We start from the raw sequence: 13,950 nt of genomic DNA, 5'->3' as shown, positions 1-13,950 counted from the left end.
CGGGGGTCTAGCAGGACCAAACCGGTTCGTTACCGGCAGGTAAATTTAACCTGCTAGGTGTTTGCTGTGGAGAGGGAGTTTGCGACCCGCGAGCGGGCTTTAATGGCAGGGCGACGCCGATGGTAACAGGCACGGGCGGGCGGCTGTGCGACGTTCCCGCCAAAATCCACAATTTTGGTCTGGGTGGGTCTGGAGCTGGTTGCGAGCGGGTGAGGACATGGAGCACCGCACACCCAACCTCCTTCCCACTGCGACACAGACTCAGGGAGATTGCATCGCATTGGGAGCGAATTTGATTGCAGCATGAGGGGTGCACCCGTCATTCACGACAGTCGTTTGACTGGATGAGGGCGTGCCACGCCTGGAAGAGGAGAATGGCAGTCACCTCGCCACCACCTCTGATGCACTACGCTTCAGCTCATGGGCAGGCAAAGGCACGATGCACAGCTCCTCCACGCAGTCATCCGGGTCTCGATCCGGGGGCGGCCGCCTCAGCTCCAGGGTGGCGCTCTCCACCACCACCAGGTCCTCTGCCTGCTGAGTTCTTGCAGCCGGCTCTGCGCTGCCGGGCTGTGCTGCGTCCGCAGGCCCCTGCCCAGCAGGCTCACCAGGCGTGTGTGGAGAGGAAGGGAACGACCCCTGGCCCCCCGCCCGCTCAGACTCCTCACGCGCACGGTCCTGCATCGCAGGCAGGAGCACTCGCAGCAGCGCGGTCAGCCCCTTTCCCTCCATGGTGGGCCAGCTGGAGGGGTCCCCCAGCCTGCCCCAGGCCAGCGTGCGGTCGTGGGCCTGCTGGTGGCTGTGCAGGTGCACCACCACGTGCGCCTGGGCCGCGGCGGGGCAGGTGGAGAGCAGGTCACGCTCCGCCCAGGCCAGGGCCGCCAGTACCACGCCCATCTCGCGGCGGAAGATGGCCGACCGCAGGCCCGGGGGGGCCCAGGTCCAGGCTGTGCCCCCGCTGACATGGCAGTGGACGTGCAGGCTCATGGCCTGGCGGGGTTGGGCGGTGCCTGGGCCCGCCACCGCATGCAGGTCCCCGCCGTGCGGCAGCCACTCTGCCAGCACCTCGTCACGCAGGAGCCGGGTGTAAAGCCTGGAGAGTTGCCTCTGGTTGTAACAGGGACCTGTCCCAGGGTGTGGGAGGGCTGATGATATCGGAGGAGCGGTGCAGGACACCACAAAGCCAGTCCTGGGGGTCATGCAAGTATGCGCTCAAACTCATGCAGTGTTGAAACTTTCCCGTCAGGGCCCGCCTACCTATGGAGAGGAAGAGGTTGCCAGTGATGTCGTTGTGCGTGAGCGTGTACTTCCGAGAGGGAAAGTCGGGATGAGGCCTGGACGCTCTCATGTCGGGCGCCAGGGCCACGCGGAGCTTGGAGGGGGAGAACAGGACGGTGGAGAACAGGGCAGCCTGTCCGGCGCAAAGGGGGACATGGGCAATGTGTGAATATCATGAGCGGCGTAGGGTGTAATGGCGCAACATGGAGGGTGCCAGCGATCCTCTACGACGCACCTGGGGCCTCATGGCGAGGGCAGGCCGGGGGGAGCGTGTGGACCGCAGGCCAACAGCGCACAGCCCGCCTAGTCCCTCGCACACTCCCAGCATGGATTCAGATGTTTGTCTCCTACTCCATTCCGAAGGCAAACTGTGCCACGAATCTCGGCATGGTCTAAATTCTGCAGCTGAGCAACACACCGACAGGAGTAGACACCGCACGCGTCATGCGCTCTTTCCCCTGGGTTTAGATGCCTGTGTAGAGAGTTTGCTCGTCTGATTATAGAGTAGGGTATGAGGCCATCGAGTCGTCTGTGCAAGCTGGAATGTGAGGCAGTTTCACCAACCTGTACGTTCCGTGCCCCCCATCCACTGGTTCATCTGAGGAAAATCTGATTGGCGCCCGCGAGATATGTCAGGGTGCTCACCTTCGCAACCTCCTGCCCTTTCACCCCCCTTTTACATGCTAATGCAAAAGCGCTGCCTTGCTGATTGATTCAAAAGTTATTTGAGCCTTGGGAGCAATTCTCGCAGTGCGTGAGATGACGAGTGTTTACAGGCCGCAACGTCAATGACAGCTCACTGCCGTCCCCTCAGATTAGCTAGAGCGGCTCCACAAACTTGCTACCTGAATTCCCAAAGACTTGAACATTACGTCCATCCATCCGAACTTACGGAGATCGGGCTCAGCATGTGGACACTGACGCATGGTAATGCACCGGTAGATGAGAGGGGCTTCTCATCCTTGCTCTCCAGGGTGCGGGAGGAGCAGCATTTTGTATCCGAGACAACACAGCTCGGCACTACTCATTGTTTAAATTGGTGCGTCAGGCTAGCTTCAATTGTTCAGTGTAATACAAGGTCATCCCTTGCAGGTCAGACTCGGCACAGCACAGAGACCAATGACAAAGTGCACATTAGCCCCCCCCCCCCCCCCAAGAATGCGTACCCATTCCTTTGAGCGTATCCTTCAAGGACCACACATCAAAGACCGATTTGGTCCTGCTACAGATGCCTTCGAAACCACCCATTTGGGGAAGTGTTAAGGTAAGCGTTTTCCTTGCCGCACTGCATTCCAGCTTGAGGTGTCTGTCCCACTCAACGATAGATCTATCTTCTCTCGACCCAAACAATGCTTTCTGATGACTCCATAATCGGGAGGCGAATGGGAGACAAAATTTCTGCATCAGGTGTAGTCGCCTGGCGGGCCGTACTGGTCCCCACAGGCACATGCGAAGAGTACTATGTGTGCAGCCAGCGCCGTACCCATACGGTTTTGCCCAGTCCCATATGGTACTGACTCGCTTCGTCCACCTCCCATCGAGAATATCTCGCTGATAGAGGTACTCCCATCAGAGAAGCTGAACAGAACCAGGCTAGCTGCCAGCTGCTCGAATAGGATGCCAGGCTCACAATAAAATCGTGCATCAATAAAAACCTCTAAACATAAAACAGGCCACGACTTTGCGTGCCTATCGAACCACCGCCGTCCTATAAAACCCATCCCAAGAATGTGGACTGTGCATGCCGAGGTGAGGAATCCTGTTGTCCGACGCTCGCGGATATTCCTCACGCAATGAGGAGAGCCACTTTGCAGGGGATGAGGCTTCTGTCAGTCATAACCTGAGTGTCTTCCACCCTCACTGCACCTATTAGATTCATTCAGGCCCCTCCAAGATATGGATTCGTCGAAGTCGGAAGGTGGGTCTGCCCACGTCCCCCTCAAAGACCCGGACTGTCGGTTACAAAGGTACCCCGCAGGGGGGTACGGCGGCACTTTCGCATGAACTTTTGGGTCCCACCTTCCGCATACCTCCGGCACGACACCCCTTTAACAGGAGGGTGGGCCAAACTCTTGTGCGGCTGCAAAATCTGAACCTAGAAGAACGAGACCTCCTTTGGATCTACTCCTGCCGGTCCTCACCACCCACGAGTGCGGTCAGCCCTTGAGGCCCCCTGGCCGCGACTGACCGCATCAAGGCCCAGAGCGCCTGAATATATGTGCAGGAGGTATAGTATACTGGTTGACACCTCTGAGTGAATCTCACAGGTCGGCACTCGGCTCGATGGGTGTCGCGGTTGCCGCGCAGTTGGGCGGTCGTTGTCTGGGGAGTGAGAGACCGCAGCCCACCACGGAATCGCTGGATTGACGGCCACTGGACACCCTCCGGCACTCATCTTTGCGAACTTAACTCATCCAGGTCCGCTTCTGAGGAGTTCCCGGGGGTCCAACTCCATGTCGCTCCAGAGGGGAGTGCTGCTCCTCCTGGCGCTGAGCGCCTGTGTGGCCGCCCAGTCCTGCTCCGACATCAGCGCCATCTCCAACGGCGCCAAGGCCGACGGCAAGACCAACGATGCCGCAGTGTTTGCCGCCATGAACTCCAAGTCCAGCATCGGGCTCATCTACATGCCCAAGGGGACGTACCTCATCGGCACCAGCATCACGATCAGCAAGCCCATCCTGGCCGACTATGGCGCGATCTTCAAGCTGTCCTCCGGCGTCACCCTGAGCATCTCCAACCAGCCAGAGCACTCCATCGACACCTTCTTCTCAGGTGCAGGATCAGGAGGTTTGGGGTTGCGTTCGAGGCGTCTCAAACTGCATGCTTGCCTTCGCTCATCTCCGGGACACAGGGGCGACACTCCCTGTGGCTGATCAAGGGTCCTTGGGGAGCAGCCAGCTCGATCACTGGTTTCAAGCGCCGCCTTGAGTTGTCCGTGTTGCAAGGGAGATGAGTGCCTGCTGCGCACCGCAGCCCAGGCACAGGGGTGTCCCTGAGATCAAAAAGCCTGGCCCCTAAAGCCCTGCACGACCTGCATCCCCAACCCCTCATCCACCCACAAACAGGGAGCGGCAGGGTGGACTTCCTGGCGGGCACGGTGCGCGCTTTCCCGGAGTGGTGGGGCGCCGTGGGCGACGGCACCACCGATGACGCGGCCGCCATCCAGGCGGCGTACCGTGCCGTCTCGGTGGGCCAGTCCGCCATGCTCTACTTCTCCTCCAAGACCTACGCCATCGGCAGCGAGCTCGTGTTCGGCATCACGGCCACCATCATGTCCGAGACAGGGGCGCGGCTGAAGGCCGTTGGCGCCGCCACGCGCGGCGTGCGCTTCACGGAGGGTGGGGCCACTTTCAAGATGGTCCTGCCCCACCTCACCGGCTTCTCCTCCTACTGCCTCAACCTGGCAGGCACGGACCTGGCCGCCCTCCAGCTGCAGGTGCGTTTTCTGTGGGTTGGGAAGGGAGGAGAACTGGCTGCGGAGGAGATCGGATGGGGAACATGACCTGGAGAGAGGACCCATCGGTGGGGGCCGGGAAAGTTGCGGGCCCCCTCTCAAGATCAAGAATCTCCCTTTTCTATATTGCTAGCCATTGCGACGGTGACTGATCACGATACAGGATCAAGAACCAAACGCTTGGGTGTTGATTGAGGGACCTGCATGACATCTCTCTGGGCACCGCCTAATCCTCCTCCCTCACCCTCCTCCTCCCAAACTCAGACACTGAGCAACTGCGGGGATGCCATTCGCCTCACAGTCACCCCCGGGTCCGACATCAACAACTGCCTGGACAACACCATCTGGTTCACCTCCATCACCAACAGTCTTGTCGGTGGGTGATTAGTCGGAGGCAGGCTCCCCTGGCATGGCCGGCATGGGAATAAGGACCGGGAGGGATATGGCCGGTGGCACAGCAAATCCCTTGTAGGGAAGGCTCGACTTACGCAGGGGGTCTTCAGATGACGCTGCATAGTAACTACACCTATACTCCAGGCACTTGGCCTTTCATGCCAGGTCCTCTTCCCGCTCCTTCTCAACCTCCCCTCTCACCGTTTCGGCAGGCATTGCCTTCCGTGCGGCATCCTCCTGCGCCGGCCCCTCCTGCGTGATCCAGGGCAACCAGTTCATCGGGAACACCATCTCGGGGGGACCCGCCTCTATCCCCGTCTCCGCCATCGGCATGTTTTACGGAGGATCCTCCTCCAGCACGCCCGCCTGGGACAGCAACCAGTGGAACATTGGCACCATCTCCCCCCAAGCCAGCAACACCCGCTACGCGGTGGTTCGGGCGGAACCCCTGTCCAATCGCGCCGTGGTCAAGTGCGTGGCGGTGTGCCTGAGAGGGGTAGGGGGTATGGTGGCCACACCAGCGTCTGCACGACCTGTCCAACCAGCGACCAGACTGTCCTGTGGGCGCAGGCTGTAAACCGCTGCATGAGGAAATACTGTTCCTCACCACTGTCCACCCCCTGCCATCCCAAGCCATCCGTCCACCATGTATGTACTCACTGTATCCCCATGGCGATCGTCCTCTCCCTCCAAACAACCCTCTCAAAACCCTCCTCCCTGTCAGGATCGGGTCCATCGGCGCGCTGGCCAACGGCGCCTCGATCTTTGCCGGCGAGCACAACATCGGGCAGTACACCCTGGGCCTGGCTTCCGCGCTGAAGGAGGGGGGCCTGGGCCTGGTGGGGCAGCTCAACCTGCTGGAGCTCAGCGGACAGCTGACGCCTGCCAGCACCTCCACCGTCATCACGTGAGGGAGGGGGTGGGGGTTGGGAGAACAGCCTCGGCAGTGCAAGCGGTGTGAGGTGGTAGGGTCTTGGACGGCCGCCCCGGTTGCAGCGTGCACTTTGTGATTGGTTCACGAGGTCGCTCAGGCTCAGCCTGCAGCGGGCATGGTCACCACTCTCATCCCGCACCCCATCCCGTGCACATTTTCAGGGCAATGACATCCAGCAACACCAAGGCAAAGTTCAACGGTGGTAAGGCGCTGGTGGGCAACTTCTTCTCCCTCAAGGCCATCCCCGCCACAGGTATGGGAGAGACTCTGATGGGGCAAGCTGCCTCTGGAATTGTGCAAGTGTGGCATGCGATGCCTGCTGGACACTGCAGCTGGTGGTGTTCTAAAATTGGGCACTTGTATCCAGAAGTGCCTTGATCGTTGCCGGGTTTGCCGCCCGTGTCCCTGGCAAGGCCGCCATCCTGAAGGCGACCTCCGCTGCATGAGACCCCCCAGGCCCCCCCTCACGCCACCCACCCTCTCACTCTGTGCCGCCACAGACTGGGCCACCGGCACCACTCAGACTTTCTACATCTACCACCAGTTGGCCACCAAGTATCTGTACCAGGTCAAGTGCAGCGCGCCCGTGCTCAAGGCCACCGGCCTTCCAGCGCTGTCCTGCACCCAGGTGCAGGACAACTCGGCCACCGGCACCAACGTCAAGTACGAGGTAGCACTGACCCTCATCAACATGAGTGGGGCCACGGTGAAGGCCTCCGGACCCGGTATCCCCTTCACCATCTCTGTTGCCACTCTGGGAGGCGCCTGAGGCCAGGCAACGGCCCCCAGGCCGTGCCATGGGGCCGTGCCCTCCATCTTCTGAATATTGAAACCCACGCACAGGCTGGACAGAACCCATGTAACCCATTGTACATGATGGTGTGGTTGAAAAGGGGACCGGGTGCGGTATGAGGGGGACCAGATGCCATTGGCAAGGCGGTGCGGTCCAACAACCCGGGAAGCTGCCCAGGAAGAAAGGGGGGTGGGAAGGGGTTGCGTCCGGAGCCCCGGAAGCCGTTACGAACACCGGCCGACAGACTTACCAGGGAGAGTGGTCGGATTCCACTGGTTGGAGCAGAGAGTGGCGTCGAATCTGGATCTTCTCGGTGTTTGCTCCCGAGTAAGGACGTCTGTGGACTCGAGGAGTAGGTAGAACCACGGGCCATCTCCCGACTGGCACCTCCCTGCCCCGCCCGCATGTCCGGCTGACCCCCAGCGTCACCCATCAAGGTAAAACCATGCATAAGAGTGGCCGAACCCCAAGATCTGGATGATGGGTCGGGGCCCGATGTCGACCCCCGGTTTGCCAGTTCCGGCACGGGCGCCCACCCCTCCAGCTTGACCACGACCCATCTGCCCTACGGGGCCCCCCCTTTCCCCTTCCCAGGACACCTGAACTCAAGCATGGGTCTTCGAGCCCTCAGCCTGTACCTGCTGGCCACCGCGGGGCTGGTCGCGGGCTACATCCCACTCCAGCAGGACGGCATAGCGTCCGCCAACCCCACCCGGGAGGCCTACCTCGCCGACCTGGCGGCCATCCGCGCCTCCACGAGCCCCCCCTCCCCACCCCGTGCCCCTTCCTCTTCCATCAACGACACCGACACGGGGCCAGTGCTGAGTTACACTATGAACCAGATCTCGCGCATCGTGGCGGTGGACATCCTGCAGGCCACCATGAGCGACACGCTGCGAGCCCTGGAAAGCATGCCCAAGGCCACCGCAGGGTGCGTCTACACCACGCTTTCTGTTTGGTTGGGAAGAGGAGGCGGGGGGGGGGACCTGTGCATGCTGCTGAGTGCCGCGGCAGACCAGTGTTGCAGGGCAGGGTTGACGCAGGGCAGCGAGGCTGTTGGATGTGGGCGCCGGCGCAGCTCGCCGTCAGACGATGTGGACCATGTCAAAGCGGCTGTCCGCAGAGTGCCACCCTCTCCACCTGGCCGCCAACTCAGGGTGACCGCTGCATCCATGGAGGACGCCGCTCCCAGCCAGTCCATCTCGGGCGAGGGTCTCAGCATGCCAGACGAGACACTGGCCCCCAGCAGCGCTGCGGCCTCCCCTCCCCAGCCCCGATCCCCGCCCCCGCCCGAGTATGTGGCGGCCTCCCCGCCGCCCCCACCCACCACCTATACGCCCCTGGGCCGGGCCACGCTGAGTCAGCTGCCCGCTGGCCTGGTGCCACGTGTGAAGACCCTGGCCGGGGTGGGCAAGGGCTGCCCCGGCACGCGCAGCGCGCGCATCTACGGCGCCAGGGGGGACGGCACGACCGACGACTCGGCCGCCCTGCTCGCCACCGCCGCTGCCCAGTCCTACGTCTACCTCCCCGTGGGCACCTACCTCGTCGCCAAGAGCATCACCCTCACCAAGCCCATCCTAGCAGGTGCATGTGATTCTTAATTTTTGTGGGGGAATAGGGGAACTGAAAAGGCCAGATCCCGACGGTGTAAGCAGAACCGTTCGCGGTGAACGGGGGAAGGGAGGAGCTGCCTGATGGCCCTGGGCAGAGGAAATAAACACGCACAAGCGCAGATGTATCCATTCTCATCCTCCTCCATAGCTCCCTCACACTCACACCTGCTCATTTAAAACCCCCATCAGGCTCTGGGACTTCCATCAAAGTGGGACCGGGCGTCACGCTGACCCTGACCGCACAAGTCTACCGGGCCCCAATCGTGGGTGATCCTTTCTTCACAGGCGCAGGTGTGTCTGGAGAGGAGGGGCAGGGGGACTCTGGCGAAGGCGCCGTGTGCGCAGCCTTTGGTTGGCCTAGCATGGGAGTCACGTTGACAGGGCACTGGCACCAAGTCTCTCGCTTTCCACCACCCTTCCCACACACACAGGCGCCGTGAAGTTTGCAGCAAAGCGGCAGATCTACCCCGACTGGTTCATCCAGGGCGGAGAGTCCGACTGGGTGGGCCTGCAGCGTGCCGGCGACTCCTGCACCACCACCTGCACCCTCCTCCTGCACAGGATCTTCTACCTCTCTCGGGTGGGCGGGGTCGCGGCCGCACGGGGCCCCGGCTGGGATGGGGTGCACTGATCGCCAGGGTGCGGGCAAAACGTCAGGCTGACCATGGCCTGGGGCGATCCCACCCGACCCTGGCCTGCGCCCAGACTGGGTGGCTGGGGTGCCACGAGGACCCCTTGCTCAGACCAGCATGAAACGCTTCGCCTCAATCCTCGGCCAACCCCCAACCCCCGCCTCCTCACCACGCAGCAATGGTATGTCAACTACCAGAATGAGGTGTTTGGCACCCGGCTGAGCATGATCATCGCCCTGAACAACTATGGCAGGGGCGTCATGTTCAGACCGGGCGAGTACACCAGGCCCTTTGTGGTGCCCTCCGTCCGCCACTTCACCGGCTTCTGCGTGAAGGTCCAGGTGGGTGGGCGGCTGTGTCGATGTGAAGGGATTGGGCAGGGGGAGTCGTACATGGGATGTAGAGGCCAGGCGGGAGAAGGGCGTACCTCTTCTGCCGCTCGGCGTTGCCGGTGCGGGTTGGCAACTCGATCCAGAAGGGCAACTCTGGTCCCAATGGTGGCACCATCATTGGATTGCCTTGATGGAGATGCTCTCCAGATGTGGTGGGCCTGGGCATCACTGGCAGCCGCCTCGCAGCCTCAGGCTCCGTGCCCCCCTCCTCATTCTGCTCGCAGGGAGGCGTGAGAGGCCTGAACCTGCAGATCTCGACGGTGTCCTACTGCCAGGAGGGCATCTCCTTTGACACCACCACCACCACCCCGAAGACGATCAGCAACGTGGTGGTCGGCCACGTCGCCGCGGCGCAGGTGAGGCTGGATGACTGTTCACAGGGGCAGCGGAGGGCCCCAGGGCATGGAGGTATGAGGTCGCTCAACCTGCGCCTGCAGGTGCTGGACCCCCCCGCCCATGCTGAAATATCCCCTCTAGAAACAGCCGCAGCATCACACCCTCCTCCTGCCCCCTCCCCCCTTGTTCATCAACAAGCGCAGTCCAACCAGCATTCGGTGACCTTCCGCGCCGCCAGCTCCAGCGACACCTTTTCCAATGTCAATGTCAACATCAACTTTGTGCTGACCAGCGGCCTGACCTACCCCTCGCTCACCGCCTCCGGCCTCGGTTTCTTTGGGGTTCCCGGCACGCTGTCCAGCACCACCGTCACCTTCCAGGCCTACGACCCTGCCCAGTTCCTGACTGTCACCCAGGCCTCCACCGTGAACAACTACGCCAGCGCTGCGGTCCAGGGTGTCCGCTTCTCCGTGGACACATGGCTGGGCGGGCTGGTCACGCCGGGGAACATGATTACCGGCGCCTACAAGTGAGTGGTCTTCAAAGGATTGATAGAGTGGAGGAAGGGATGGGAAATGCTTTGCTGAGGGGCAGGGCGTCTGGGAAGCCGTGACGATCGGCAGACACAAGGCGGATGCACCGTTCCTGAGTCTGCATCTCCCAAATACGACCCCCTCGCCCACCACCACCACCTTTCAACCCTCCAGGGGCCTGAACGCCATGCTGAACGTGGCGGGCGGGATGGCGCCCGAGGTGTTCTTCAGCATGACGGGCGACGCAGCCACGTCCATCTCCATCGGCACGGTAGGCTCCGCCGGGGTCGTGAGCAACTTTCTGACCTCCCCCACCAGCCTTTCCACCTTCAACAACGGGGAGGCCCTCATCCAGAACGTGAGGAGTGGGAGGACGGCGGGTCCAGCGCAGGAGCATGCGTGCGGCGTGCTGCAGGCTGCATCCTTGGGACACGTCCCTGCATGAACATAGCCAGTGCCCTCCATCCCTCCCTGGCCTCTCCCCATTGACAATCAACAATGCTCCCACCAAAAATTTCTTGCAGCTAGACTGGCTCCGTTTCCCCATCACGTCATCCTGGGCGCCCGGCGCCATCAGGACGGTATACTACTACTCCGAGTTTGCGGGGACGGGGATCACCGGTGCCAAGCTGTCCTGCGAGTACGGCCGCTGGTACAACCCGGGCATCGTCTGCGTCGGCTTCTCCGTCAAGAGCAACCCCAAGATGATGGTGCGTGGCCAGGCCAGGGGGGCCGGCGAGGGGACTTTGGTTTGCGCGCTGGGACTGGCCAGTGCCAGCCTGCGGTGTCGATCTCCTTCACCAGCGACTAGCTGCGGGGTCTCACCACAGGCCTCCGCATCGTCCCCAGCACCTCCTGCCTCACAAATGCCACGCCCTCACTCCTTGCAGGTGGCGGTGCAGCTGCGCAACGCCGGCGCCACCACCATCCCAGGGACCGCCGGCATCGTCTTCTTCGTCGGCGTGCAGACTGGCCCCTGACCACCCCCTCCAACAAATTTGCCTCACCACTTACATATACTGCCAGTTCTGCAGCCATCTCTGGTCCCCACCACCCTGCCACCACGAACACAACCCTATGACACACGGGAGGCCTGCCCCAGCAGCCGCCATTTCATTCTGTCACTCGCCTGTACTCAAGTTTAACATCTGTTGAACGTGAGCGGAAGCAAGCAGGCCAAGGGGATTCTGCACGGGAGGCTGGCTAGCGGGTGTTCATGCCAGCCGCGCCCCTGTGTGCAGCTTGAAGCCTTCCGGGACAAACCACTGGCTCAGGTCCACCCCTGCCTCCAGCAGGGCGCTGACCTTGGGATCCGTGAGCGCCAGCAGCTGCTCGTGCACGAAGCCGTTGGTCACCAACAGGCTGCGGTCGAACACTGCATGCAAGTCGTGGGAGTGATCAGGCTCAGTGATGGCGGGCAGGGGAGAGCTGATACCGACTGAGAGGGTGCTCAGCCTTGCTACACTCTGAGTTGTGGGAACAATCGCCTCACCCTTGAGTAATCAATCGCAGGAGCCCCTCCTCCTGTCCCTTTCCCTGTCTCCCATGGTCACCCATCCTCCACCCAGCCCCCACAAACTCCCCTCACACTCCCCACTCTAGCCACCTGACAGCGCGCCGTTGCCCATGGTGGTGGCCGTGGCGCCCGCCTCCTCGGCGATGAGCAGCCCGGCGGCCATATCCCAGGGCTTCAGGCGGAACTCCCAGTACCCGTCCACCAGCCCCGCCGCCAGGTGGCACAAGTCCACGGCGGCCGCCCCCTCCCGCCGCACGCCCTGGGTCACGTCCGTCAGCGCCCGGAACAGGTCCATGTTGGCCGCCCAGCACTCGTCGTGGTCGTACCCAAACCCCGTCACCTGGCGCGCCCCGGGGGGGGGGGTGTTACTCAAGGGTGGGATGGAAGTAATAGGCACGGAGGGGGGTCAGCGGCAAGGGAGGAGTGGAGTGATGTACTAGGGGTCCGGAGCCCCTTGCCGGTGCGTTTGTTGTTCAGTCCTGCGCTCCCTTCACGCGGCCCCGCGCCTTGGCAACCCTAGCCTGCCGCCAGCGCAGCACCAAGCTGCGGACGCTCCCCTTTCTTTGCCCCAAAGACCAAAACGCTCACCAGCAGGCTCTGCTCCAGGACCTTCACCCGGCTGACGGAGATGGGGCGGCCGTCGCAGGTGGCCCCCATGTCCCGCGCCGCCTCGTAAGTGCGCGTGATCCAGCCGCCGGGGCCGCCGGTGAACTCGATCACCACACCCGCTACGGGCACGGCGTGGCGCAACACGCCTACGGACACGGCGAAGGAGGGGTAGCCGTGCGCGAAGTTGGTGGTGCCGTCCAGTGGGTCCACACACCAGAGGTAGTCGGAGGTGACATCCCCCATGACACCCCCCTCCTCCCCCAGGATGCCATGGTCCGGGTAGGCCCGGGTGATGGCCTGCGGGGTTGGGGGTGGGGACTGTGCAAGATGCAGCACGGCGGTCTGGCCGGGGGGTAACCGATCCATCGGCCCGCCCCTGGCGCACTGCTTGGGGCCAGGGCCTGGTCCCCAAGGGGGCCCCGGAGCCGCGCACCTGGAGCACGGCCTCCTCACTCGCGCTGTCGGTGTCTGTCACCAGGTCCGTCGTCCCCTTGTGCTTGATGATGCGGGGCTTGTCAGCATTGGCGAGGACCACCTGCGGGGGCGGGTGGGGTGCAGGGGGTGTGTGTGGGTGCCGGCGAAGTGATCTTGCCACTCCCCACCACGCCGAGGCCCCTCCCCACGCACCGCGGCCCCTGCCTTGGCGGCATTCCGAGCGACCTCGAGCAGGGTTTCCCTAGGTATCGGCGCGGCGCAGCAAATGGTGCGTCGGCCTCGCGCACGGCGTGGGAGGGCGAGGCGCAACCGTGCTGCCGCCGGCACCGTCAGGGCCGGGGTGAGTCCCGCACTCGCCGCCATCCCTGCCCGGTCGTTGGTTCGTGAAGGGAAACAAAGGGTTTGCAATGCGGCCCTCGTCGTCCACAGAGAGGCACCGCGCGATCCGGTACAGGATAAGTTCTTCACCTCGCGGATGTAGCTGATGTGCCGGAATCACAAGAGAGTGGGGGAAGAGACAACGACATGGTACAGAGCAGCCACCCTGAAGGCGGCATGTAGGGGTACAAGGAATGCTGACGGGTGGCGTTGTGATGTTGACACGGGCAGGCCTCATGTGATGGGGGTTCGGCGTCGTGCTGGAGCAGCGCTGGGCGCACCGTGCGGCACGGCCTTTGCACCCTCGCCCTCGGTCCCTGTGGATGTCTGAAAGCCCCAGGGCTCTCACACCCACCCCTGCTCTACTCGCCGCCGGGGGGCAGGCCATCCCCTTCCCGCCCGCGCTGGCCTTCCCCTTCCCGCCCGCGCTGGCCTTCCCCGTCCCGCCCGCGCGCCCCGCCCCTCCAGACCCGGCGCAGCGCCACCTTCCAGGACCGCGCCCGCTTCATGTGCGGCGCGGCCACCGCCTCGGCGATCAGCACCTCCTGCGCCGCGCCCAGCGTCTCCGGCAGCGCCAGCGCGGCCAGCGCGGCGGCCGCCAGCGCCGCCGCGCCGGCGGCGAGCACGCCGAGGCGCGCGGGCGCTCGCCGTCGC

At 63.1% G+C, this 13,950-nt stretch overlaps 5 protein-coding genes across 5 annotated transcripts in view; 3 read left to right on the top strand and 2 right to left on the bottom strand.

Moving 5' to 3' along the window:
- Positions 1-381: 381 nt before the first annotated feature.
- F751_5480 (hypothetical protein) lies at positions 382-1,606 on the bottom strand (the record flags this gene model as incomplete). Its single annotated transcript, XM_011403875.1, has 3 exons — positions 382-1,124; positions 1,258-1,411; positions 1,514-1,606. The coding sequence occupies 3 exons, from the start codon at positions 1,604-1,606 to the stop codon at positions 382-384; spliced, it is 990 nt and encodes a 329-aa protein (XP_011402177.1).
- Positions 421-1,149, top strand: F751_5481 (hypothetical protein; the record flags this gene model as incomplete). Its single annotated transcript, XM_011403876.1, has 1 exon — positions 421-1,149. One exon carries the CDS (start codon positions 421-423, stop codon positions 1,147-1,149), a length of 729 nt encoding a protein of 242 aa, XP_011402178.1.
- A 2,125-nt stretch (positions 1,607-3,731) lies between the features above and the next one.
- On the top strand, positions 3,732-6,828 carry F751_5479 (hypothetical protein; the record flags this gene model as incomplete). The annotated part of the gene is made up of 7 exons (XM_011403874.1): positions 3,732-4,050; positions 4,344-4,714; positions 4,997-5,108; positions 5,338-5,596; positions 5,850-6,032; positions 6,221-6,312; positions 6,560-6,828. The coding sequence occupies 7 exons, from the start codon at positions 3,732-3,734 to the stop codon at positions 6,826-6,828; spliced, it is 1,605 nt and encodes a 534-aa protein (XP_011402176.1).
- A 519-nt stretch (positions 6,829-7,347) lies between these two features.
- On the top strand, positions 7,348-11,338 carry F751_5478 (hypothetical protein; the record flags this gene model as incomplete). Its single annotated transcript, XM_011403873.1, has 11 exons — positions 7,348-7,360; positions 7,447-7,783; positions 8,009-8,436; positions 8,655-8,756; positions 8,897-9,045; positions 9,274-9,438; positions 9,714-9,845; positions 10,029-10,354; positions 10,533-10,716; positions 10,883-11,068; positions 11,249-11,338. The coding sequence occupies 11 exons, from the start codon at positions 7,348-7,350 to the stop codon at positions 11,336-11,338; spliced, it is 2,112 nt and encodes a 703-aa protein (XP_011402175.1).
- A 234-nt stretch (positions 11,339-11,572) lies between these two features.
- Positions 11,573-13,950, bottom strand: part of F751_5477 (Phosphatase IMPL1, chloroplastic) — a gene marked incomplete at both ends in the record, with an annotated part of 4,800 nt that continues 2,422 nt past the window's right edge. The window contains 4 exons of the mRNA XM_011403872.1: positions 11,573-11,733; positions 11,965-12,214; positions 12,463-12,780; positions 12,917-13,018. Of these exons, the coding sequence (XP_011402174.1) occupies positions 11,573-11,733; positions 11,965-12,214; positions 12,463-12,780; positions 12,917-13,018 (831 nt within the window). The remainder of the gene's footprint in view (positions 11,734-11,964; positions 12,215-12,462; positions 12,781-12,916; positions 13,019-13,950) is intronic.

Source organism: Auxenochlorella protothecoides, assembly GCF_000733215.1.
Source record: "Auxenochlorella protothecoides strain 0710 unplaced genomic scaffold scaffold64, whole genome shotgun sequence".
NCBI classification, from domain to species: Eukaryota; Viridiplantae; Chlorophyta; class Trebouxiophyceae; order Chlorellales; family Chlorellaceae; genus Auxenochlorella; species Auxenochlorella protothecoides.
Note: the sequence above shows the minus strand (reverse complement) of the source record. Positions and strands in the feature narration are given on the sequence as shown.